Source organism: Atheta coriaria, unplaced genomic scaffold (genome assembly GCF_025399875.1).
Source record: "Atheta coriaria isolate IRGN ID8LTWV9N9 unplaced genomic scaffold, Caltech_Dcor_3.1 hic_scaffold_1_pilon, whole genome shotgun sequence".
NCBI classification, from domain to species: Eukaryota; Metazoa; Arthropoda; class Insecta; order Coleoptera; family Staphylinidae; genus Dalotia; species Dalotia coriaria.
The window spans coordinates 6,891,011-6,918,984 of NW_027045443.1; the positions used below are offsets into that span (position 1 = coordinate 6,891,011).

The 27,974-nt window shown below is 42.0% G+C and overlaps 2 protein-coding genes across 3 annotated transcripts; one reads left to right on the plus strand and one right to left on the minus strand.

The window, feature by feature from the left end:
- The first annotated feature begins 1,548 nt into the window (after positions 1-1,548).
- On the plus strand, positions 1,549-3,829 carry Polr3E (RNA polymerase III subunit E). 2 transcript variants are annotated; one of them, XM_065302742.1, is made up of 5 exons: positions 1,551-1,767; positions 1,821-1,901; positions 1,979-2,646; positions 2,814-3,022; positions 3,083-3,829. In XM_065302742.1, the coding sequence occupies exons 1-5, from the start codon at positions 1,748-1,750 to the stop codon at positions 3,476-3,478; spliced, it is 1,374 nt and encodes a 457-aa protein (XP_065158814.1). In that variant the 5' UTR covers positions 1,551-1,747; the 3' UTR covers positions 3,479-3,829. The 2 variants fall into 2 exon arrangements, with proteins under 2 accessions (XP_065158806.1, XP_065158814.1); XM_065302734.1 differs by having other exon boundaries at positions 1,549-1,767; positions 1,821-2,646.
- Positions 3,830-5,921: 2,092 nt separating this feature from the next.
- Myo10A (Myosin 10A) lies at positions 5,922-27,322 on the minus strand. The gene is given in 22 exon segments (XM_065311726.1): positions 5,922-6,374; positions 6,377-6,442; positions 6,445-6,855; positions 6,858-7,205; positions 7,208-7,326; positions 7,328-7,473; positions 7,536-7,782; positions 9,225-9,427; positions 12,881-12,978; positions 12,981-13,128; positions 13,190-13,632; positions 13,700-14,608; positions 14,611-14,715; positions 14,718-15,287; positions 15,290-16,348; positions 16,351-17,193; positions 17,196-17,833; positions 17,904-18,118; positions 18,173-18,246; positions 18,249-19,686; positions 21,259-21,431; positions 26,723-27,322. Coding segments are annotated over 21 exon segments (8,376 nt in total). The 5' UTR covers positions 21,388-21,431; positions 26,723-27,322; the 3' UTR covers positions 5,922-6,207.
- Between the last annotated feature and the right edge of the window lie 652 nt (positions 27,323-27,974).

A 27,974-nucleotide genomic window follows, 5' to 3' on the forward strand; every position in this document is an offset into this window, starting at 1 on the left:
TCATTTACGGACAAGTATTTACACTATGCGGGTGTGCGCGTGGTTCATTTTATTGTGCACATGACATATGTCTGTAAGTACAAAAATTAATTTGTTATTGCTTTTAATTTTGGCAGTACGAGTAGATCGATTTTACGTCGATGAGGTACAAATTCATCCGTTTTAATATAATGATCATAAAGTTGAATTGATAAGTTACTTATTTTATGAATCAATTCCGGGTCGTTTTAAATAATCTATTTTGTTCTGATATAATTTTATTGTATAAATAAAAGCACACCTTTTTGTTTACACGTTGTAAACAAAACTTAATTTAAACATTGAACTAGCCTCAATTTTCACTGACGTCACACTATTAACATTAAGACTAAATTACACTGTTGTATCGTAATACAATGAATATTTTTATTGCGTATAAAAAGTTCTAGGCATTCTGAGCATATCACACTCCTTGTGTAAAATAAGCATTGCACATAGATATTATTTTAATAATTAGTTAATCAATATCCAAGATTCAACAATCCAGTTTATTTATAAATGTTTTGTTAGAATATGAGAGTATTTTAAGTTATTTATTTAGTAGTACGACATATGTGGGTTAATGAGATGTAGTTCTCTGCCAAATTGCAAATTTCCACTTCAAAAGTTTGGAAGAAAATCATGTGTGGCAGACGGACAACTAGACAAATGCACCGTGCTTTAACAAAATACACATATCCTATAAATAAACCAGCTGTGGTGGAGTAAATGAAGTGCTTTACTTATAATTGTATTAATTTTTAATGTTGTATCTGTTACTCAGCAAATCAACACGAAAATATATTTACAAAACCAAAAAAAGTCAAAGTGCCAAAGTGCGAATATCTAGTATCATCGCTTATACCACATAGCCTGTTTTTCATTCAGACTTTCCTGGGCAACTATGAGACCCTAGACACCCTTTGGGTGGTTGCTAGTCGTTCCCAAAGGAGAAGAAGCCTTCTTTCACAACAACCAACGCTGTTGGTGTGGTTGTCGGAGCGTGCAGAATATCGAAGTATTAAAATAAAGGAATTTCGGCGAATTTATACAATGTTATATTTAAATTTCAAGATAGTGGTGATTATCATTAAAAGAAAGTGGATTGCGGTGTTACGGGGAATGTCTAATAGTGTAACTTCAACAAATGATTAACGGGAAATATAACGTACGCATAGGCTGTAAACATGTGCTCACATTCTTGTGTCACAATAACAATAACATCGATCAATTTGTCATGATAATTAGAATTATTTACTAATTTGAATCAATGCAATTCATCAATATCAGTGCAAAAAATGACACCATGTATAACAAGGCAATTTTGAAAAGAATGTACCTACATTTAACCGACTTACTGTCTGTTTAAAATTAATTTAAAAAGGAGATTAAAAAGAAATCAAATTTGTGATTTAATTATGTTTTGTACATATTGCGTATTGCAATTAAAGAGTTTTGCGCACGTAATATTCGAACTTTTCGGATATGTAGTTATACAACCAAATATACAGATTCCGTTGTTGATGTCAGAATGCCAACAATGCGCGCCAGTGTCAACTTACGTTTGATCTGAAGTTTAAATGGTTTTAAGCGTGAAAAGTGAACTTTCATTCACACTACAATGATCACCATATAGCAGATAAGATATTTAACTTAAATTAAGAAACTGTGATTAGTGCGATACACCTCGGCATGGCCAAGATGCACAACGGCTTTCCTCCCGACGACGATGATCCCATACTCGAAGAAGTAAATAATTTGTTTGAGGTTAGCAACACGTGATTTCATCAGTACTTTTCTAGATACCCATTTACCTTTCCAAGCGTATGTCCAAACAACTGTACGTTTTTCAATATCCTCTCCTACCTGAGGGATCTGCAAGAGTGAGTATTCAAAAGGCGTGCGTGAAGCCGGTGAACAAGGTAGTAAAGCTGGATGTGGCCATTAATTCGCAATCAAGTAATTTTGATAGCATTCGAGCTGAAGACCTAGCTAGACTGATTCGAAATGCTGAGAAGGATTCCAAGGATAAGAAAAAGGATAAATCATGTAATAGTCGCATGTTTAGTAAGCTTGTGTACAAATCTTCCAAGGTGATGGTGGATACCTCAAAGTATGCAATTGGTGTGTACAATGGGAAGGATTTCCACATTACACCACTGGAAGCCTACATACAGCTGCGACCTTCATTAGATTTTATAGATATGTGTATAAAACAGAAGAAAAAGGATCACAATGATGGAAATACTGATTTAGCTGAAGCTAGCACTAGTGCACAGGCTGTGACTGTCAAGTTTGCTAGGAATGAAATAGATAAAAACTTGCGTGCAAAGGACATGACATATAAACAACTCCAGGAGAAGATTCATGCAGAGAATTGGCTGCAATGCAAGTGGCTTTCAAATAAGAACAGAGACCATGATTATTTAATTCATAAATTATACTGTGAAAACATGGAAGACACTGGGCAATTATCAATGATTAACAAGACAGAATATCTTAAATTATTGGTACCAGATGATCAGGAGCAGGCTGTTATTACACCATCCCTACCTTCACATGTAGTATCATTGCATTCGCTTCGATCTTTACCTGTGCAGGAACAGTGCAGGTTACTTTTGAAAGATAGTAAGTTAATCAGAAATAATTTTCGATTATGTGCGCTAAATTCTTGTGTTTTCCAATAAAACAAATTCACTGGCAGCAATTGGCTATCGATTTTTAAACTATTTTAATTTCCGATTGCAAATGCTCTCAAGAGTAGCCGGAATATATACTATTGTTTTATTTTTAAGCAAAAATGATCCAATTTCAACAGCTAATGCTGCTTTTGATATCTGGCAAAGGCGTAACGCATGAGGCTGTAATCAAGAGCTTGCCGCAAGTTGCAGTCCTTGTGCGGGGTAATTGGGTGGCCAAGTCTGAGATCCTCTATCCGCAGAATAGTTTCTCAGCAATCAGTGGGGTATCAGCCGAACAAATGTGCAAAGCGCGCGATTATGTGGTAAACATATAATATAACAGTACCGTAGATTCCAATAGTTGCAAATCTAATTTCTTTTAGCTGTATCAGTTCACAAAGCACGACTTCGTAGAGCGTCGAAAAGTAAGTCAAACCATTCGTCTGCCCACTGAGGAGGTGAAAGAAATCTTCCTTGGAGTGGCACGCCTACGACACAATAAGGGTTGGGAGTTGCTTCTGCCCGAGGACACCGAATTCATTGCGAAACATGCGGATATTGCCGAACGACAGAAGCGGTTATGGGAGAACCGCTGGCAGCAGCTGGATGACTATTACAAAGGTTGTCCGAAGATGGAGCGAAAGCGGAAAAAGAGCCGCAGTATCGGTGGCGATGTAGAAAATAAAACAAATGAAGCGCGAACGCTCCCACCAGTCAAACAGGAACAGGTTAGCGATGACGCTGATTCGGACGCGGACAAGAAGGGCACAAAAAGATGAAGAAGAAGAACGTCTCGTTTAATATCAAGAAACATATAGAAATTACGCGCAGCAATGGTGAAGAAGACCTCAATGGACTGATAGGACTGGTGAAACAAATTGGAAAGCTACACAAAGATCATGAAGAAGAGATTCCTTGTCCTTTAGGTGTTTAACTTTGTAGATAATCTAATTTATTCATAAATGATAAATAATTGATTGATGTTGACCAAATCAAGTTTTCACTAAATTTTATCTGAACATTTTTATACATTTAAGTTATTTTTATAACCTTTGCAGAATTGTTGAAATTTTGTTATAAAGTATCATGTGCATGAATTGATTTGATCAAAGTAAATTTGTTATATTAATTATGCTTGCTGATTTGAACTTTTAAATGCAATTTTATCTGAGGTTGCATAATGGACAGTTGTGATTATTTTAAGTTTTGTTGAAAGGGTCAAAATCGCGATAAAACAACTAAAATAACGAGAACAATAAATCTCGAAATTTTAAGCCGTTAAAAACTTGCATGAATTTGCAGCTAGTTTGTTTTTACTAATGTATAGATTTTTATATAATACAGGAACGAACAGGTAATGTTACAACAAAAGAAAATTATCACGAACAATATATCTAACCGGCTGTCATCTGCTGCTCATTGGTCGGCCGCGACAACAAGACATAGATTAAAAAATTATGATTTTATATTGATCCTGGTATTATCGTGTATTTTGAGGTGGAGCTATAACGTTCATATAAATCCAGTAGTGGCAGTAATGAGAATAGCAACGAACATATGTTAAGTTTAACAGTGAAGATAAAAGTCTTCCTTCGTTAATCTTTAATCCTGCTAAAAGGCGTATTCGCACAATGAAGCAACAGATTAACAGATCCTCCGCCAGAGCAATAACAACAATAAAATAGGGCAAACTGGAAAATGATCTTCTTTAAGACAATAAGTTTTTGCTGAGTTGTAGGAAATGAAGCCCAATGTACTCACAACAAATCTTTCGCAGGATAATACTTGCAAAAGGCGACTGCTTTAAAGTCCTCATGTTTCCCTTTTCGTATCCCGTGTCTCTTTTATCTCGCTTTCCAATAACTCCTACAATGTCAGGCTCTTGAAATAAAGTAATAAATCACATTCAAATTTTCAGGAAAGTTGCTCTGTTATATCTTTAAGAACTCCTCAAAAATTAGAGCAATGTTCTCGAGCTTGTATTTCCTACACTTGTTGAAGCAAATTGATGTTCAGAGAAAAAAGTTAACATAAAACATAACAAGATAAAACATATAATAGTGTTTTACCAATAGGTAAAATTTAACCTAAACAGTTAGTTAGTCAGAGGCAATTAGCTAAGTCCGATATAAGTTGATAATACTGAGAAGAATGCCGTTTATTAGGAGTCTTTAAATTGAATAGAAGCTGAGATATAAATTATATAAAATCAGTGAAAAATCACATTTTTTGAAAATTAAAAAAAATTTACAACGGCCGAATTTTAATATATCGAGCCCTAATTTTCAGGATAGTCTTCTTTTGAGGTGTACTATTAAGGTGTAGAATTAATGGACCTGCCCATATATATATCAGATTGTGCTAAATCAAAGAATACTTCTAGATGGTTCAGTTGGTGGCAGGGGCTATCGTCTGGTGAGGCTTCAAGGTGATCTCGAACACTTCCAGTTCGCAGTGCTTAATAATTTGAGTGTGAATTAATTCTAATGCACGCATAAATTGTTCTGCCGCACTCTGTGCAATTCTGGTACGTTTTTTGGTACTATTTGTCTTTAAAATGATCATTTATTGCACGGCAATGCGATATATTTTATTGAGACAAGAGAAAACATTTTCACAAGATGACGATGTGCAGAGTTGGACGTAATTTTATAATAATTATTGATAAAAAAGTCGGTTTTCGGCAACTAGTGGACGGACAAGTCATCGCACACTGAGTAGTCCCAGTGATGTAGAAACTGGTGATGGGTTACTTGCGCGGTGGGACAAATAAGCAATTCACCGTTTAATGCGTAAAAGAATTGGGTAACAACTACATATGCATTAATGCCAAATGTGTTCGTAAAAATATAAGCGACAATATTTCGCTTGCATGATATAAATGTTTAAAGATACAACAAATATTTACTGGCTAATTTTATTCTAAAAATCTATGCAAACATCGTGAAACTGCTTGAAAACGTGCATAATAATCGTGCAGATGTTTAATTATACTTAAAATTTAAACTGGATTGAAGGTTTTGGAGCCTGAAGGAAGTAGACAATTTTTTAGTTTTGAGTGTAAAAATAAAATGGCATGCGGCAATAGTTTGGCGCAGTTGTTGTAGTTTTGCGCTGTATTGATGATGCGAAATGAAAATTTCAAAATTACATCCACATTTCCGGTTTTAAAATGTAAAGGTAAAATACGTCGGTTACCTGAAATATAGATCAAATGAAAAGTACCCAAAATGTGTTATATTAAAGGTTTTTCAGAAAATAATTGGAAGATTACAAACACCACAATTTCATATATAGAATATTAAATGCTTAATATTAAACGATAATCTATGCCCATTATTAAATTATGCGCGGATCTAATCGAAAAAGTATGTAAAGTTAACTGTTAACGTAATTTTGCAACTCCACTTAAGTACATATAAAAGTATAACATATAATAGTAATACAATGCAACGATATAGAAGATATATACATTCGCTTTCGCCAGATATGAGTATTTTCACTTGAATTATTTGGGACTTCGCGGGCTATTGGCCTGCTCTAACGTAATATATTGCCTGACTAATCTGGAAATCTCATGCGCCTGCTCCGTCTGCAAGCGGGTAACCCGCTGCTGCAGCAAGTTCCCGCACTTCATGTCCAGGAACAACGCGCCATCCTCCGAGCGCACCTTCTGGTGGAGATGACTTCGGCGAACGGCCAGTGGTGAATTGTTTCGTGTGTGGTCATGTCCAAGAAATGCACCCGTTTCGATTTAAAGCTAAGATGTGCTCCTGCCAGTTATCGATGTCACCGCCAAGAACGCGCTTAACTGCGAAGAACGAACTGCCAAAGAGCTGCCAGTTGCTCAACACCTGCAAGACTCGATGCTTCGCGCGGGAAACCGGTAACCCTGCCGCCTGACTCCAGCTGGTCTGCACCAGTGCAAGCCATTGGGGCGGTCGCGGCTCGCGTAAACCCAGCACAGGTTTCGGCAGCAGGAACTTCACTTCCTTCAGCGTGGGTGAATGATTCAGGTCGGCGGCGCGGTGCAGTAGAGAGGCGATTAATGACATGTCGCGGATAATGCTGGGTGGCAGGTTGGGGTTGGCCAGGCGCAGTAAGAGACCTTCGAGGTAATCAGGCGCGACCTGATTGAACAACACCTCTGTGTACAGGGACTAGCGTCATGCTTCAGACTGTGGTACCACACAGACCGGCAGAAGATCAGGTAGAACGGCTGCGCGGCCTTGTGAAGTTCGGTCGTCACGTCAAGAATATACTCATCAGCAGCGAGAGGCATTGTAAACGCATCGCCCTGGACAATGCAGTACAAGCTAAACTCCTGCTGTTCTGCCTCGCTGGTCACGCCGATGAGTCCGCAAAGTTCATTGATGACATCAGCCACCACAGTACTGCATCGGGTATTGACCACTCGTTCAGCACCGCCTGGAAGACGATAGATTTGTCGACGTGCGCTACGACCCGCGCTTACAGCGGTCACTTCTTCCACCGAGGGAACATTTTACGCCCTCCACACCTTTGGGTTTTGCGGAGATTCGCCAAACAGACAGCTGCAGTGCCATGACAGATTCGTCGTCGGTCGTTGGCAGCACTACCAAGGTGTTCGATAAGGAATGGTCCGAGTATCTGAACACGCAAAATATGCTGCGATAATAGACAGCAATCTCCACGCACGCTGGCAGGATTCGGGCGAATCTGACTTGTTACTTGTGGTTTGTTTCATCAGCTGGCAGTAGACTTCATCACGCAGCTGGAAGTGTTTATGACAATGCTGGAACAACAAAGAAATCCAAAAATGGTATCAAGTTTCTCATGCAATCAAGACCTGCTTACCATTAACACAGTGTAAACACATTTGACTTCGGACATTTCAGGTGTTAGTGGTAGATCACCGCAGTATCGCAAAATGCATTCAAAGCACTCTACCGCCAAAGGTCCAAGATCAGATTCTTCAAACTTCAATAAGGGCCCGTCGATCGGATTGGCCTGCCACTTGACTAAATCGGTTTGCTGTTTCCAGGTCCACTCTTTGCGCTTTTCTTTGGACTTCAGGGAAGAGTCCATCTTTAGCAGCTCCAACCTGAAGAAGGAATCAAAATTAAGTACTGTTGAAACGAATATTCCCGAACACGCGCGATTATTTTATGCGTTTTCCAACCTTCTTTGATACAAATCGAAGCATTTTGGTTCGGAACTTGGAAAACCTGATTGAAACTTGCGCACGTAATCGTCGTGTAAGTAAATCATTTAACCGTCGTTGCATCCTCGACGATGGCAAATGAAGAACTGGAGCGATTTTAGAATCAAACGAACAATTGCTTAGTTACGAACGCGCCAAATAATGTAAATACGTAGAGAATCATCGCGTATGGTATTATTATTTTATTCCCAACCGTATGGGAACACCAAGCTATTGTATTTCTTTTTCTGTAACGAATACACACGAGCGAGCATATAACACTTTTTCTTTTCTTCGCATTTTGGTTTCGTAAATGAACAAGACGGAGCGCGTGTGTGTGTGTGCCTTCTGTTTAAATTTCACTGAGGTGGCAAGTCAAATTGCTTGATTTCTAGCGGTCGAGTTATGACGGAATTTTTGGCAATGATTCCACACTAGTCTATTACAATGGAGACGCATTAGACGGCGGCGGAATCTCGAATGAAAGTTTGAAAAAGTTTCAACTTGGATGCTCGCGTTGTACTTGTAAGACAAGCCGTCTTTTAATTTCCATCAACCGAAAACAGTTTGCGTAAGAATGGCAGGAACACCGGTGCCGTTTGGGTTCGCTTTTACACGGCTACCAGAATGGCAGTCCGTTTCACGTAAGCTATAATCAAACATGCGAATTGCTGCAATTGCAGCTCGAAGATGAATGATATAAGCGGGTATAACAGGAAATGTGTATTGATAGTCGTCGGCATAATGCATAAATCGCTTGAAGAAGCGCGTTATTTCGAAACGATGAGTTCGACCTTCCATACTCCGATTTACAATGCAACAGATGTTGCAACTGCGCCGACACAAAGAATTCGTTGCGAAAAAAAACATGATTAAGTCGAGCGACTCTCGCTGAGAAAATGTAACTGAAAACGCATTTGCGCACGCAGCATTCAATTATTAGCTTATCGTCCGAAAACCATGCGTCTATATGTTACCCCAACCGTGGTAAACTCTCGATTGCCACTCTGGCGCACGTCTCATCGCCATAAATCGTTCGCAAACGAGATGTCGAAATGAGCTAGAACAACTAGCATGCGCGAGTTCACAATCAGCAAACACCGAGAACCAGATAAAGCGCACTCGCTAAATACAGACATAGAAACTGACATAGCTGACAGAAAATCATGCTTTCTAATTTTCCAACAATAATGCATTTGCACAGGAATGCGTGTTATGCCGACCTCGCTCGTCCATCCACCCACTTCTACATGTCTGATGTATTATTTATGTATGCGCCTGAATCAGCACGAAGAACGAGCACTCTAAGATTTGCAGCGATTGAATTGGTTAATTTAACTTACTCGGATGTTTGACGGAAGTTCTGCATGGCGAATTGCATCAGAGAGTATTTGCCGGATGGGGGCGGCGGGCTGGAAGGCGATTGCGCGCCAGTGCCGCGCGCTACCATCCTTGAAGACTCCTGTTGCGCGACAACGGTGGTATTTGTCTCAGTGCGTTCCGGGCTGATGCTGATGGCCGCCGGAATCCTGGTTGGAATCGGCGACTTGTTCTGTATCTGGAAACCAAACGAACGAGTTTCATTTCTGATGCTTTCGCCCCTTTTACGTATTGATGCATCAATCAATACGCCAATCAAACTTTTGCAACGGGTTGCATTTTCGCGGAGAAAGTGCATCTGCAGTGCAACGACACCGCAACAAAAATAAAGTTGCTCAGTTATCTTAACCAATACTATCAACAAGGTTATTATAGTGCATAAAATGTAGTATTCCAGTTTTGCATAATACATTTGATCATATTTTATAATACTTCCGCATTTTTAGCAAAAATATTTACTTCAAAAGTTTCGCGTTCATGTGCAATGTATTGTAGCGCGTCTTCAGCAACATACGGTTATTGACTCTAAGAATGCGTATTCAAGACGCATCACGGCGAACGTCGGTACGAACGGAAAAATGTTAATCGTTCGCATTTATACATCGGCGATTTTACTGTAAATTAAATGCAATTAAATGATTGCGTGTTTCGCAGAATGCCGAGTCGGCCCAAGCCGCTAACTATAGTCTGCTGGGTTCACTTTATATCTTTAATGAGAATATATTTGTTCGATTCGCGCCGGCACAAATTAATGTTTGAGTAACGTGTATCCAAACACACTCGGCGTGTTATGCCGCGGATTAATCAATGGTCGAATGGCTTCATACCTACAATTTGCTCTTGATAAGTTTCCTACCGATAGACTTCATACAATAACTTCAACAATATAGTTAACTTATGCCCACATCATTTGAATATTACAAGCGTTCATTCGGACTTCTATCTTTCTTTCTAGATATTTACTTTATTCGCTAATAGGATTTTAATTATTACGCATGCATGAAGTATAAAATCAGGAAAGAAATTGATTTCTAGAACAAAAATTTTGTGATATAACTGTGTTTCAATTTGAAATAGAATTTGCAGGTAGCTTGAAAGAAAGATAGATTCCTGGACAGACTGATGTAGGATTACAACTTAAAATAACCGGCAGCGTTTTTATTCGAATCTGCGCAGATGTCATACCGATTGTAATGTGTTAATTGCAACATACAATTATCGACAGTTACTCGTACCTCGTCCACATTGTTATTAAACTCTTTGGAAACTTTATCTTTGGCTTTTTAATTAACTCGACGCACTGCGGCTTCAAGACGGCAGGTTCCTCCAAGACCTTGGTAATCTCCTTCATTTGCATCCCTTGGTTGGAGCCCACTGAAGACTTGGAACTATCACTCGTTCGGCTGGCGTGCGATCCATTCCGAAAATGATTGTGAGAGTGACTGTGACTGTTGTTGTTAAGGTCCCGCTTGTCCTTCTCTTTTTCTTTCGGCTTGTCAACACATTTATCCTGCTTCTCTTCGTCGTACTTAATTTGACCCGAAAGGGCGCCAACACTCTTTTACTGTTCACACTATTGTTGTTCGTAAACTCATCACTGCAGCTCTTGAAGTTGTCTAGGATGACATTGGGTACACATAGCAGGGTTTCAGCAGGATGTTGTTGTGATGATTGTGTGGATTCCTTAGCGTTGGCAGCAGCATCGTCCTGGGCCTTCTCACGCTTGCCCTTTTGAGATTCTCAAAACGCGCGAGAATCTCTTTGACGGACACCTTCGGCTCCGCGCACTCCTCGGGAATCGTTTCCATACGCTTGTCCGCTGGTTTTTCTCGTCGTACTCAATAGATGCCTCCGAACTGTCCGACTTCGTCCAGGAGCGGATGCTCGCAAATGAGTTGTTCTCGGCGTACACCTCACACTGCACAGCGAAGGAGCTCTTCGACTTTGAATCTGAGTCCGAATCGTGACTGTCGTCACTCTGGCAATCCGAAGGGTTGGAAGAATTGGCGAGGCTGTCCAGTGAGGTCGACTTGAAATTCTTCCGGATGGACAAGTCTTTGAAACTCTTGTACGTCGCGGTCGTCATGATGCGGCATCACGCGGTGCCCGCTGCGTACGTGAAAATCGGCCCGCGGCGCGATGCAAAATGAGACTACTAGGCGAGCGGCGGGCGAGTGTCCGTCGCGGTCAGCCGGCGCGGATGCTTCTTCGGCAGACGCATTCGCACCTCGCACACCTTGCGCCTCTCCGCGCTCGTTTGCGCGATGGTGGTGGCAGTCGTAAACGCCGAGTACTGTTAATGAGCGACGAGGTCCTCACGACTGCCGACGCTTAAATCAAGCTCTAATAGTCACACTAACCCAGTGTTGACCATTGTTGCACAATGGCGTACATGCCAGCAAAGATGGAACTCATGTGCAGCGATGAAGACAAAGAGGAAGCGCGGAACATCACTGTATTTAGTTTAAGCAATGAGCAATTATTTGGGTTAAATGTATTCCGAACTACACGCTCTGCAGTGCCTCCTCGCATGCAAGTCGCGCTATTAGCAATTAAATATTAAATGCATAATTAATTATCTCCATTTACGGTTTCCTCGTAGCCATAAACACCTTTGAAATGTTTAAGTTTCAATTCTAATTTCTCGCAGCCAACTTTTGGCTTCAATTTGTATTTCACTCGGTCCTAGGCACTTCATTCTTGGCCCGACTTGAGCATTCTTTGTTAATTTTAATGTCGTTTTAATTTGCAGACTAAATGTATGGGCGTGTTCATGTAAAACCGGGGTACACCGACCGTGTCATTTCTACACATTATATGACGTTTTTCACTTGTTTAGGAAGCGTTATTGTTCTCTAAACAAAAACGCCAACAAAAAGCAACGCACAGAAATTTTCAAGCGTAGAAAAAATAAGAATTAGAGGCACTTGACAATTATGGCGATTAAATAAAAGTGGCAATAAACTCTTATGTGACAATTGTCAATTTACTTCTTTCTGTTTTCTTACTTTCTGAAAACACGTCATTGTACGCATTAATTGTTTATTAAACAATTTGCATGTGTATGTTTTAGTATTAAATCACAATTAAACTTTAGTAAGAGTTCAAGTTGTTTGTTGAGCGAATGAAAATACCGGATGGAATAAGTAATTTTCCTCGCTCAGTTTTCCATTCTTGCAGCCAATCACAACTGTATTAATACATGTTATGTTTATGAATTTTAATGATAACCATTTTTTCTTTTCATGGTTCGAGCTTTGAAATCTGCCAGTGCGAATATTGGTGCTTCGAAAAAGTTACTAGAGCATATTAAGCAATTAGAATACTTATATACTTTTTAACGTTTAATTGCCGTGTTTTTTTTATGGCGCGCTCGGTTTATTGCCATTCTGAAAGTCTAATTTTCAACCACATTAATTAACCTGATCGACTAGTGCACTCAACTTGCATGACGCTCAAGCGCTTGCAATTAAAACGATTAAAAGATTCAATCCATTATTATATTTACGTTTGTGCTATTTTTGAGTGGTTTTAATTATAGTTTTCGCTTGCGGTATTTGTGTAAAATCGGCAGAAGCATTTAATTAAAACCAAAACATAGAAATTAAAATAAAAACACGAATTTTAACACTCACCTTTTGTTTTCAGTGCAGAACTTCGTGACCATTTCGGAGAGTTGCTGCGCTCTGGTAGCGTGCAAGGAGATTCTCCCTGGGCACCCTCTATGTTGACTGTAGTTGGTCTAGGTGCAATGCAGGAAGTGATCTCGCTGAGAGAAATGCTACGGATGACTTGAAGTCCTCCGTTGTCAAGTTTGGCCAGATGAACGCCCCAATGGGAAACAGCAAACAGTTGCACATCAGAAAACTGTAAGCAAATTCCATAAGTCATAATAAGCCGATGTCAGTTGCACATAGGTGTCTCATACTTGAGCAGCGCCAGAAACGAAGAAGAACCTGGCGAAATACAATGGCCATGTGCGCGCCAATTCGATAACTTGCCGCTTGACGTTGGCGCGATGCGACGAATTGATGTTTTCCGCAGTGACTCCATACCCGGTAAGCATGCTTACGCCTGCACGTCTCTCGCTTTGGCTTAGTCTTATCGTGCTGGTAATGCCGAACACATCGGCAGCGATTTGGCAGAAAATGAGATGCAGTGCATTTGGTGAACCAAGAGGCTCGGTTGGGCTGAATACTTCTTTGCGCACGCGAAGATGCCAAGACACGCGATTATAAGTGATGCATGCGGAGGTCCCTAGCGGAAGAAGCCTTGATGTTGTTTTCGGCGAAAGGGACACTTCTTTCTGAACGGGAGTTGGTGACTTTGATGCCGGTGGCGTTTTAATCGGACGCATAAACTCGGGCCATTCTAAACAAAAGAAAGTCAGGCGTTATTAATATGTACATATTTAAAAAACATGTTGTGCGTAGTTTACCTCCATCATTTTTGTCCGTGTTCGAAATGGTTGAAACCGAATGTTTCTTTTCGCGTTCTTTCTCAACCTTGCTGCTGTACTGATGCGTTCTAAATGTTGGCCTTTCACTTGGCTCACTGCGTATTTTGGCCTTTTGGTCATCGTTCCAACGGTTGCTCAGCAGGGCGCTCACGCGTCGAATATCGCCATCTCCTTCCTCCCAGCTATCGCGAGACATGCGTCCGTCGTGTTTATCAATATCCTTCGCCCAACTAGTGGCATCGTCCTGGGTGTCCTGCGTGATATTGCTTTGAATATCCCAATTGGCACTAAATGAATTCCTTTTGGAGTTGTTGCTCATCACTGCCTTATTTTGATGCACTCCAAACGTGTCCCGGTCTTGTCTCTGCGCCATGAAGGACTCTCGAACATCATTTGGCGGTGGTGGTTGATGGGGACGTACGGGTGGTGGCGGTGCTGGTCCGCTTGGAGCTGGAGGCAGAGAATTTGGACCGATTGGTGGCGGCGGCGGACCAGGCTTCCAATTATTCCAGTTTTGTTGTACAGGTGACTTGCGGGCTTGTGATGGTGTGACGGGACTTGGTGGACCGCTGGACTCGTCAACTGATTCACCCCAACGTCCACCAAGCTGTTGCTCTAGCATCATCTTCCTGGTATCCTCTAATTTATTGACTACACGTGCAGGTTTTTCAACTTTGCTGCTGGTAGACCGCACAGAGTGGTTTGCGGTGACTTGTTCTAGACGTTGACGCATTTCAGAACTAAGTTTCAATTTGCCAACGCTTCCAGGTATCGGCCGATTTGCCCCGATATCGAAACTCCTCTTAGCTGAGGCTTTCTTTTCGGGTTCCTTTACGATAGGTTCAAATTCAATTTCTTCCCATTCGTTTGCAGAGTGGCCATTTGTCTCTCTATTCGGGTGACTTTTCTCTGATTTTGGCGCATTTTGAATTGTAGAAAATCTTCACCATTTTCTACGTTGGTGCCATCCTTTGGTGGTGGCCATCTCCACTTTCAATACGAACCGTCTTAGCACGTCCGTAGGGATCTAAAAATGGTCTCGTACCCGATGGATCCGTACTGTCTAACGGTGGCGGCATTGGAGGCGGTGGTGGAACGCCACTTTTAATTTCAATGCTCGATTTTCGCAACTTGTAATCGCTGGGTGAACTTGTTTTACGATTTCCATTAAAACTGGATTTTCTATTTGGGCTGGACGGTTGATGAATCTGAGCTCTGGTAGTTTGTGGACCACCCTCCTCTGGATTTTGCTGAGTGAGGAGTTGTTGCAAAGCTTGGTTCTGCGCTAACAGCTGCTGTTGAATTTGAATATTCTGCGCCATTGCTGATTGCAGAAAAGCGCGTTGTAGATTCTGTTGGTAAGCCGCTATATCACCATTGGGTGGAAGGGACATATTTTGACCATTGAACACACTGTGAAAACTATCTGGTGGAGACCCCAGCATAGGCATCAACATCGGCTGTGGGCTCACTACTGGAGCATTATAGTTGAAACTTGTGTTTCCACTGCCATTTGGTTGGTGAGCAGTGCCTCCGCCCTTAATACTTTCGACTAAGTTGTGTTTTCCGTCAAGGTGCGAATACTTTCATTAACAAATATGGGTCTAAACAAATCACTGATATAATCATCAACGTTTCCTTCAGTTCCTTGCATTGTAATCGTTTCTACTTCCTTGTCAAGTGCGGAACTGCCTTGAGGTTGAGTTTTATCGCCACCGCCTTTAATGCTCGCGGCCAACGAGCGTGCGTCGCTCAGTTCATCCAAATTGCCATCCAATACGGGGCTGAAAAGCTCATCTAAAAATTGGTCAACATCTGATGCCTGGCTGGGTACACGTACACGACGTACATGACTGGCTAAGCTGGGTGCTTCACTAGTATCGGACATGGCTGAGCTACGTACGGCAAACTCTGATTTTTCAATGTGAGCACGGCTGGAATGTGATCCGGGCGGGGCCTTCTTACCGCTGTACTGACTCTTGATATAACGTGGTCCACCACGATTGCTCGTACTGATGCTGGATATATCTGGATATTCAAAATCGATGTCTTGTTTGTAATTCGTATTTGCAAGCACGGGTTTAATAGGTGCTAATTGCTCCACTGAGTGATAGCGATCGTTCAGTCGGCTTTGACTGAGACCCAACTCGCTCAGATTCGTTGGCTCTGGTTCACTTAGTAGATTGTCCAAACTCCTTGAACGCACTTTCTCAATATCAAAATATCGCTCATTCAGCGCTGAACTTCTAGACAAAGCTTCGTGTGAGGATTTTCTTGCTGGCGTGCTGGTATGACGTGGAGATTCAGCATAATCCTGAGCCGATGACTTTCGAGATGCGTTTTGATGACTGGTACTTGGCGAGTTGGATTGTTGTCGAGATACTTTTCTGGGTGCTGGTGGTTCCGGAGGCGGAACTTGAGGCCTCATCAGTGTGTTCATATGATCAACTTCAACGGGAGCAAACCGTCGAATGCCCGTTTTCAACAATGGTAAACGCGTCACAGGGAAAGATGGATAAAGTTCTAACTCTGATACTAAATCAAATACGTAATCGTAACCATTGCAATCGGTAACAGCGCCGGCATCATCCAAAACAATGCTCCAGCCGTCTACGGAAGATCCAAGGTGCTTATGGCAATGCTAGCAGCTTCTTCACACGTGGTCCATGAGTCAGCCGTCACGGTAGCAACGTTTCCATCGGCTAATGTAAGCGGCAATGCCATATTGGATCGTTGACGATTAGTGCGCCATTCAAGCAGACTGGGAGGGAGCGCTCTGGAATGCGGCGACATCTGAAATCCGCGCATTAATTTCCTCTGTAGACCCTCCTTATAGATTGCTGGTGAATGATCCGTGACGTATCGCAATAGATATTTGTTCAGCGCAAGGCTCGGTTGGAAACAACTCAAGCAGTGTGACATTAATTGCCAAACGCGATCGGCATTTTCATTGCGCCAAGATTGGTTCACCAGCTGCACAAGAAGTTCATCGCGCAGACCGCGCGAGTTTAATCCTTTATGGACGATGTAATCGGCGAGTGCTCGTTCGCGGGCGCCGGTCAATTGAGTGTCATTGCTCCAGCGCAAGATTAATTTAAAGAGCGCGACGGCATCTTGGAAGTCTTGATCTCTAGCAGCGGCTTTAGACAAGAACGGAGTAGATATTGGTTCTTTCTTGACACCAAGGTCGGAACCTTTGAAGTAAACAGACGTAAACTTGGCGAACTCAAATTGATTCAACCCAGATGGCAGCGGAATATTTGGAGGCTGACCGGTAACTCCTCCCACAACTTTGACCAAATTGCGCTCGGTATGCGGCGGATTATAACCGTCCAGTTTGGAAAAGATAAATGCCAATTCAGCAGGAATTTCCAGGTGATTTACGGACACTTTGTGCGCCTTTGCACGTTGCTGCATCTCCTGTTGTTGCATCAGTTCTCTCTGTTCGCGCTGCTTGGCACGTTCTTGTGCCATTTTTCAACCTCCATGCGTCGTTTGTACTCCACCTTCTTGGCCTTAAAACGTTTGCGCTCGAGTTTACCTCTGTGCAATGCCTGTGCTTTAATTATACCTTTACGCACTGTCTTGTACTTCCTGCGCTGGTTGTATCCTTTCCAGTGCTTCTGAATTGTGACGGCACTATTGCGCGCGTTGACGAAGCGTTTCCTTGCCAAGAAACCACGAATATTTTTCTGCAATACGAGTGCAGCGTCTCGAAGTTGCTCACCACGTGAAATTTCCAATTGTCGTTCAAGGGCTTCGCGAAGGAAAACTCGAGTGGCACCCAACTGATAATCAGGACCAGCTGTTCCAGTAGCAGCGCTATTTTCCAAAATGGCGCGGCATAAGTCCCGGAATGGTGCACCCCGAGGAATCTTGCCTGGTAACAAGTACCTGTATCGATCGACGAAATCTTGGAACTTCATTCGAACAGGATATCCAGACTGGCGAATTCGGATTGTGTCTAGCATGCCAGAATATCTAAGTTGTTCTAGGACAACTGGCATATCAAATCGCATTGGAGTTTTGTCGTTGTTAGGTTTGATGCAACGAATAAACCAAGGGTTACATCTGGACATAGATTCTAGAAGTTGTTGCAAACTGTCGCTGAATCTGAAAACGTCACACATAATTGCTGTTAATATGGTATAAAAAAGTTAGATTGACGATACCTTGCTGCAACCGTGGGGTTCTTGGTTTCATAGTAACAAATCTGCCATTGGCTCCTCGTGGCAAAGTTCTGGTTTGAGCTTGAGTCAACAATGGTTTGCCAATATTAGAAACTAAAAGTTCCTTGCTAGAAGCTAGTAATTCTACAACATCTGGTCTCAGCACGTCACGATTTTTATCGAGGAATCCGTCAACCTGGTACCACACTTGCCCAGCAAAGTGACGAATCTAAAATAAAACATTATGATCAACAAAAATAGATGTGAGTGTTATAAGACATACGCCAAATTCTCGTGCTCCAACCCTTGGTCTGCAATAGTTTTCATTCAGCGCGTGATTGTAGTGGCACTTCTCCAAAACGAAGAATCAGATGCCCTTGGAAAATTGCTCTCGTCATCCAGAAGATGTAAAATGCCCACCGGTTTCTTCCCCAGTAGTTGAATGACGGGTGTATTATCATTCCAAGTTAAATTCGTCCATTCCAGACGCTCTTTGGCGTACTCTTGCTGTTCCAGTTTAAATACATGTTTGTTGAAGTACAGTTGCAGCGATTCGGATGCATAGTTGATGCACAGTTGCTCGAATGAATTCTCCGAGAGATTCTCAAAGCCGAATATGTCCAGCAAGGAAATCCTAGCGGCGTCGTGGAGGCCGCCGCGTTGCACAATCGAATTAACGCGCGTGACCAGCCAATTGAACAGCGCCGAATACAAGGCTTTTGCAAACGCATCTCGTGCATCCAACGCTTGATCGATGCTCAGCGGACTGTGCACGCGCTCGGAACGCGCCTCTGTAATGCGAGACGTGAGCGCGCGTTGCAATCCGGATGGCGAAATCTGCAAGAGATGGGCCGCCCATTTGATTTCCACATCCGAGCCCACCTCGACGCCTTCCTGGCCGTGCCTCAGCTGCCGGCGATGGAAGTACACATTGCCTAAGTGCAGCACGGAAGCCAACACCTTAATAATGCCTTCCTGCTCGGCCTCGCCAATGCCTAATACCTGCATAGCCCGAGTCAAGGCACCCCAGTCAGAACCGGAGCCAGAATGACCAGGACTACAATCACCGCCGCCTTGGTTCAGATAAAAGTACTTGTCAGCGCTAACCAGGCCATACTTCTGTTTATCCGTTGTGTTAAGGCCACCTAGCATTTCGTAAAACACGTGGTAGTTGCGCTCGCCAGGTGCTTGCGTGACGATGCGCGACTTCTCCAGCAGGTACTGGGTGACACGCGCACCCACAATGGCACCATTCTTGAAGTACACCTCCAGATACTTGCCGAACCTAGAGCTGTTATCGTTGCGGGCGGTACGCGCATTGCCAAACGCCTCCAACAATGGCGCCGCTTCCAGAATCTGCTCGGTGACCAGAGCCTGTCCCCGAGGAGCACTAGGCGCCACCGCTGCTAGATATTGCATCACAAGCTTGGTACTCTCCGTCTTCCCAGAGCCGCTCTCGCCGCTTATGACGACGACCTGCGAAGTTGGCAGGGCCGCGTAGGCGGACGCACCCAGCGCAAAGAGGTGCGGTGGCAGCGACCCGATTAGTTTTCCCTTATACCGCTTCGCTGCCTCGATACCATAGCTGGCGTCAAACATACGGTATGGATTCACGGCGATGAGGATGCTTCCGGCGTACGTGTAAATGCAATTCCGGTCGTATCGCAATTTTAGATTCCATAAGAGTGCCGCTTCGTGCAGGTCGTTGAGTTGCGTCATGTCCTCCACGCCCATAGTGCCCAAGTCTTGGCGCAGGCGAACAGAACCTTCTCCATTGGTCAACGCAAATGTCTGTGGCTGTAATATTCACAGCAAATTACTTCAGCAATCAAATTCAAGACTAGTCAAATTCAGGTTAATACGTAGAAAACGAAGGTACAAAATGTGTATGTGAACTACAAATAAGAGAAAGCATTCAAATGAGTAATGGTCTCACATATTGTAATTTCCGTTTCTTTGATCATTTTCGACTGGCTGTTGTAACTCGCGAACGAATGAAGTAGATCAATTAGAACATACACGAAACGCAAATTGTGAAATACTTATTGCCGCAATGCTTCCATCTGACAATTGTGCACCGAAATGTGCAGTCATAACATTTTCGGGGTGCATACACAAAAAGTTGATGTTATTCTATGAGGCTGTAGACATTTCATTCCAAATTGAGGTCATTTTAAAGAAGACAATTGTGAGAACATCTTTATTGTGAGTTCATCAACATTTACATTCGTTAAAACTCATAATCCAAAGTGAGTGCGGAGTACCAGCGCCAGAATACACATCCATGCGCAAAATATGCAAGCGAGGTCTGTCTGTGAGGCAACTTCACGCGTCAAATTTGCAGAGCCGTACAAAGCGCCACAGATGTGTATGTATGTACGTTTACAATATACGACTTTATCATTATTTAAGGATTAGTACGACGAACAAACGACGGCTGGTATCATGAATGAAAAGCTAGTACAATTTTAACTACTTTAAAACGAACAAAAACTTAATACTCTTGGAAGCGATTCTAAGTGGAACTAGCGATAAATAATTAATGTGTGAGTTTACCTCAGATGGCAAACAGAAATTAACATTTCCAAATGTAGTTCGTGCATGACATTCGTAATTCATGAACAGTTTCAAATGCTTGACATTACAAGTTGGCATTACGAGAAATGAAATTATTAGTGTTGCGTGCGCGGACCTGAAGAATACGCGCGCGCCATAATTCAGTTAGTGGTACCGTCGCGACGAGGTAGTGCCCACCCGGATCGCAAGGACGGTTTTGTATTTTCTGTTTACGCACGCAGCCACATTTAAGGCAGAGGTACACTTGGCTTGTTGCACTGGTACCGGGCACGCTTTGATTATTAATAATGGGTTCACGTTTGCAACTGTTCCTGATGCTATTTAAACACCGTTACCGACCAAACGTGCGTGGACACCGCGCGGACAAGTGATATTTAGTAGATGTTGATTACTTAATCGCATGAGCTTTACTTAACATATCGAGGAAATGATTAGTCGGTTTTGGTTGTGTATGATATGTGTACGCATGTCATGCATGCTGGCCAGAGATGGTGCTCGGGCGGAAGCGAAGCACGGATTTGCAAATCGCGACAAATTAAAGTTACGTGGCGACGAACAACGCCAATTACGACGAACGCGAACGAGACGAGCTTCTGTTATTAGTTTTCGGTTCGAAAATAGATTTCGTGGTGTGCCATTTCTTGGCGAGCCTTCGAGTTTCGTGTTATTTTACTGGAAACGAAGGCTGCGCCTAGATATTGACATTCCATCGGACCGCAACTTGGAAAGAAGAAACCGCGGTCTGCTGGTGTGTGCTGCGTGCAATCTGGAAGGTGACTATAATTGACATACCTTGGCATTGATTACGGCCTGGACGGTGAGGACGTTGGCGCTTTTATGACACTCGAGGACCTCGCCCGGAAGCCAATGGCCTATGCCCGGATCAAACCAGATCAAATCGCCGGTATTCCACTGCTCCATGATGGCGTTGATGGCTAAGCAAATTTCCTCTCAGTCCCGTAAATCTGGAATTAAAATGTACCAGCTTAGAATTTGCTACCAAAATTGTCATTGGTGTAAAACAACATTGGCGTCATTAAATGCAGAACGATCATCGTGCATGCAAAAGTTTCCAATCTCCTTTATTATTTGCCTTCGTCGTAGCGCATATTGTGCCCGATGAAAAGAGAAAAGCGTTTTTCATTTAGCGCGCAACGCACACTACGAGAGGAAAGGAGTACAACTGCATTGGCGTGTATGTAAACGAGTAGAAGATGAAAAAAGTAAAAGCGGACGTCGATGCGCTGGGCGCTGAGTTGTTCAAAGTCTTTAAACATTTCTGGTAGGAAGGCGTGTTGATGTGCACGCATTTGGACTTAATTTGAGGCCAATCTTGTCGATGCAAGAATATGCCTATAAATAAAAATGTCGGTTGTTTCATGCACTACACGAAAGCATATTCCTTGTCCTCGTAAAAATCAAATGTTTGCCTTGATCCGTTGATCAAAACAGCGAGATTATCATAAATGTATTCATACATTTGTTGGTTCACGGCAAGATGGATTTCAATCAAAATTACAATTAGAAACTTTCTAAAAGAACAAATAGTGCTAAACGGTAATCACGGATGATTATGCACACTCCATTTATAGAATCAAATTAATACTATAACAACTACTTTAAATTCATCTCTGATATAACAAAGATTAAGAGCTACAACAAATTACAATCTAAGGTTTAACAGGATCATTCAATGATTGAAACTTGTATTCATTGAGTCTTTTGTTTGTACTTCAGTATGTATTTATAAAATATAAGTATATCATTGTTTCCTAAATATATTTTAAGTTTAAATACTTTTAGTAGTATTCAAATAATTAAAGTCAATTAGTAAAAGACATGATATTATCAATAACAGCATTGGTCCATTGACTATGTAGTTCAATTCAGTTCTGTGCGAGATAAATATCCTCGAATTCAACACTTCAGGCAAATTCCCAAGAGACGTGGTTAAAACATTTCAGGCGCAGCCACTTTATCAATAGCAATATGAATCCATTCTCGGTCTGCTTGCGCTGCACCAACTACAAAAACCTGTCCCATTTCATTTACCGGAAAACCAGTACCAACTATTCTCATTTTTACACATCACGGTTGTTATTTTCACACCCAATACGCACAAATGACAATTGAATCAAAGCCTTAGTTCACCAATTTTGATTGAATTTGGCGCGTACGGCTAATTGTGCACACTCTTGGCATCCACATAGTTAATTAACTTATTTCTTATCATGAACTCTTGAAACTTACGCACGGAAGTTTGAGTTCTTGTTTGATCCAGTCGATTGCGCTCACCAACTTCCAACTTCACGCTTCACAAATTCGCAAAAAATATCAGCAGATAACACAAATTACGTCATAACCAACTACCACAAATAACAGGAAATTTTTAAAGTGATCAGGTAAAAACTTTGATGATTTTAAAACCTAAACGAAAAATTCTTCACTAATTTGAAAAGTCAAAACACACGCACTTCCATCTTGTTACTCAGAGAAGTATTCGAATCCATTTAGAAGTAAATTACAATTTTATTAGAAGATCAATCAAAATACAATTAAAAACTTTCTCAAGGAACAAATAGTGCTAAACGGTGAACAAGGCTAATTCTGTACTCTCATTTAAAAAGAAAATTACAATCCTGGTAAAAATAGTACTTATGAGAAAATATTTTAGGTATTCACCAGTCCGTTATTAAAACAGGATTGGATATGTCTTTTAGTTCAAGTAAAATCTAAATTTCCATGACGTCCAAAATTCAATCGACAATACCAGTCGTTTACTGATCATAAAAATGCGACAATTATGCGTTATATATCTATTGGTTATGTTTTGTTATGAATTGGACTTTCTAATTGCTCAAGAGTCGCGCCGCGCCATTATTGCAGCCAATGTGATCCAACACAACTTCGCTATTAAATACGTTTCGTTTGAATTCCATTCCAACCGCAGTCAATGTTATAGCATAGATTACATTGTTACGTTATGTTCGGTACTCGATACGCTGCAGAAACAACTGGCAAAGAGACGCAGATGCAAGCCGAAGCATGCCGGCAAATAGTCATCAAGGTTGTTTTGCATTGCTTCGCGATGCTTTGCACATCTGATCTATCGTCGACATTTGCGTAGTTGTTTCTATACGAAGAATGAAAGTAATGAGCCAAATTGCTTTTGCGTTTCGTCTGCAAGTATTGAGTTGCTATGAAGAGAGCGGATTGATTCGAACGAGTTCCTGCAAAAATATCTTCATAACTTATTAAGGAGGTGAATGAATGCTTTTAATTGCCGAGAGTAATTGAAATTTTGCCGTTTTCAAACGACCGTGCTTGTGCTTATTTCACATCGCCATTGTCCGCGCTAGGCGGCGTGGTGAAATTTATGGAGGAATTTTGTTTGGGTTGTTTATTAACGTTGATCACCAATGCTATTTCACGAGTTTGGCATAACAAAAGACACACCCTGTATTGACGCGTGTGCTTGGCATACAAACGATTGAAGTATAGTCAAAGACAATTTATTTTATAGCATAATATACCTACTCGCACTTTGCTATGACTCAAACGCTTAGAATTTAAGTTTGACTTTGTCCTTTGCGCTCCTTTGCGCGTATACTTTTGTATGTGTAGAAAACAACAATCAGTGCCACACCGCAATGTGACACATTTGCGCTAAATCGGAACCATGTTTGGTATTCACTCAAAGAGGCATACCTCATATTCAAATCCAGAAAGCGCATTTCGAATGACTGTGATGTTTGTCTGTAACGACTAGAAATCGTCAATGAAATATTCGTCGGGTCAGCGAGTAAAACGTCGAACGTGTCGGCTAATTGTACAATTCGTGGTACCAAAATAAACAACGGCAGCGCGCTCGTCTTCTCAGCGCGTTAAATATTTATAACTTTTCTCTCTGCACATTCATTTGAATATCAGCATGCGTAAATTCGAACGCGACGCACAAACCGGCGACCTGTCCGACTTCGGAGTTCGGTGTTCCACAAACCGGCCACGAAGACCAAACAGTTTCTAATAATGGGATACGTATAAAAATACGTTAATAATTATCATCTACTAGCTACACATATTTTTCTACTCCGGGCGACTTGAGCATGACGCGAATTGAAGATGGTTGGGTGCTGCTGATGTATTCGGAGAACGAAACGTGAAGCCAAAATTGCATGACAATTCCGAAAAACAAATCGAATGTGTTTGGTGCCTGCTCATCACCAACCACGACAACGAAAGCAGTTTCAATGTCATTAGCGCTTTATTTATATCCGTGAATATTATATCATGTCATCATCACTGCTCGCCTGTGCACAACAACAATCCGAATGGTGTTGCGATGCCCTGCCATATGTTGTCTGTCTGGAGCGCTATGGCAGACGAATGTCAATGCTAATACTCATTAAACGCTAGTGTCATATGGTCGAAATTTAACTTTCAATGTTATTACAGGCCGAAAAATAACACCATTTATATAATGAAATGTCACGTAATCTGTGTATCAATGAAATCAGTATTTTTGTTAGGCATTGAAGTTACATGTCCAAATTACCACCTGAATAATCATGAAATTGAAAATATCAAAAATATAAGCACACAATAAACTTTCCATTAATCGAAGCTAATATTAATTTGTTAAGAAAACAAACACAGATAAAGGAACAAACCGCACAAGCATATGCAATCGTAATGGAATGTTAAACACTCAAATTAATTGTTTCGGCGCTGAATTTATAAACATAATAAAGAAACCAATATAAGATTACTCAGCACATTGCAATGTGCGGAAAGTACGAAATCTCAAAGAATGTGAAATAAATGAGGCTGTGTGTCCGTAAGCTCCCAATTTTCAATAATACGGGTGTTTGTTTTGCTCAGTTGTTGCTAAATACTATTACCGTTGAATGAACAGTGCCACCTTCGTTCAACGACACTACTCAACATCGCTCAAGCCGAGCAGAAGAAGATGATAGACGTGGATCTATGACAAACGATCTATGGATGTGTTATGTTGTTATTTGACTCGCAAAGATTTGCAAAAATCCAGAGCAACAATGCGAGTGAAAGTAAATACTTCCAGTCGACCATTCGTTTCATTCATTTTTCTCAAGACGCGCGAGATAAAACGCTTGATCAATTAACGTACCAACAACAAATGCCCGGTAATTATGTCGATATAATTAAGTCTTGTCCGCCAGTTTATACCACACGAACATGGGGAATCGAAACTATTTTTCCAGCTTGTAAATGTGCGTATAAATTAATTAAAATGCGGGCATTTTAAATCATAAACCTCGGCTGTAGCGCTGAAAGCAAACAACAACAATGTGCTATTGTTTTGATCATTGAATCTACGCTCCATTATAACTCCATGTCTTGTCATCCAAGATTCATTTCAGCAAAGTTTGGCGAATGCAGATAGAAATGTGCGCCAACACCATTAGGTATATATCTAGTTGAGTTCAATTACATTCAAATTTCCACCATTTACATGCATGACGTTTATGACTATGTATTTAAAATGTTTTAAAATGCCATTAACAAGTGATCATTAGGAAGTAATACTCAATTTTTCTCTGCATCGCTGTAGTCGAATGTTGTAATGTTGCTTAGCCATACATTGAATAAAACGAACGTTTTTAAACGCTGGAATTTGAAATTTTTCGTTTAAAGGCGGGCAGGCAGGCAATGGAGAAGTGTGCCTAATGAGTTTATTAATTGCATATTAATTATCGGTCTAGACTCGTAGCCTAAGTGCATAAGCACCGGCTACGCTGCGGATTAGTCGATCCTAGTTTCTAAATGCTGACCGTTGGACTAATGTGGCTCCACGCCGCGCGCATTTTCTGGAAAATCGTCTCCTCGAATTAAGGTTTCTTTACGGTTCATTGAGGAGGCGCTGGGTAACTGTATTGGAGTTGATGTAAAATCAACATCATCAACATCCACTTATATGCGAGCGGTGCGAATCGCGAAGTTCGCAATCGTTCTTGGGCGCGCGCAGTATCGGGATGCAAATCGAGCGGAGTTGCATTAACATTACGCACGATTAAATCGGTTGGCTATTACGTAAACGTGGTGGAATGTGGAAGGAATGTTTAGAAATTACACACATGCATGTGATTTCAATGCAAGCGTATGTGGCCAGACCACCATATAAATATTATCTGTAGCCACAGGTTGGGCAGAGAGCCGAAGACGATGTCTGTGAAAATTCGTAAGAAACATACATAGAGTGTATAAATCGCCTTACTGCTTGAAGTGCGCCTTCGCTCGCCGAGCGGCATTGAAGTCCCTGCGTCCGGAGCGGTGTGGCAATGCACCGACAGCGACTTAAGTCATATTTGCGCACACCACGAAAGTTGCCCAATGCGTCCGAGTCTTCGAGAGGGCACAACAACAGCAGTTTACCACTGAACAATCACTCGAAGAAACACACTCGTAATTCACATATTTCGCGCGTGAAACGACGCAAAACGCGACGAAGACGTCGGGGAAGCAGCGCGAGGAGCGAAATGCGTCGACGCAGGCAGTTTCTCAAAGCGCGACGTGCGCCGTTGAGCCCGTAGAACAACACACACTCACACGGCAAAGAAGCCAGCAAGCCAGCTCGCGCCTCGCAAAGGTGAAGAGTGACTGAGTAAAGCGGCGCGGCGCGGTGCGGCTGAGGTGGGCAACGGCGAGGTGAGGCCAGGTAGGCTGGGTACCGTTAGCTATGGTATGCGACTCGTCACCAAGCATCCACCGCGAGTGCTGATTGTACCGGGCGAGCCGGACGAGCCGCTCGTTCGATCGCGACCAACGAGACCAACCAAGAGCAAGCTCGGACTTCCATTCTGCGCAGCGCGCACTTAGTCGCCATCGCCGTCGCTGTCTGAGACGCGAGGATTATTGACACGCCGCGCGATTTCTTCGCTTTTCATATTAAGAGTGGACGCATTCCGAGCGCGCGATTCTTCCATATCACGTGTATCGCGTTATCCGAATAGCATAAACATGTTTTGCTGCTGAGATGCTAATTCGACCAACGATCGCATTCTGTATTATTAATCGGAGCACCGCATAACACGCGTCAGCGAATTAATGCGTTGCGCAACTTTTACTCTCAAGTGATTTTATTTATTGCAGCGGCGCGTTTGTTTGCTGCCGATTGCTTTATTGTTGTTGCGACCGAGCGCACTTCACAATTGTGTGAAACGCGAGTAGAGCCGGCCGCTGGCTGAAAAACGTTAATTGCACTTTTGTAATAATCACTATTAGTCATGCGAATGCCGCGTATGTTACACCAATATTAAAATTATATAGATCAGTAGAGTCAAAGTGAGTTTGTGTGTACTCAGCAAGTAATTTAAAACAAGCACTATTGACTTTCTATGATTCGAACATTTTATACAATTCAATGCGGATAAAGTTTTGAAAATTTGAACCAATTTGTAAATTTGGCTGCCTACATTCACATCTCAAAGAAAATTTCAAACTCTTGTTTCCAACAGGCATCCGATCGG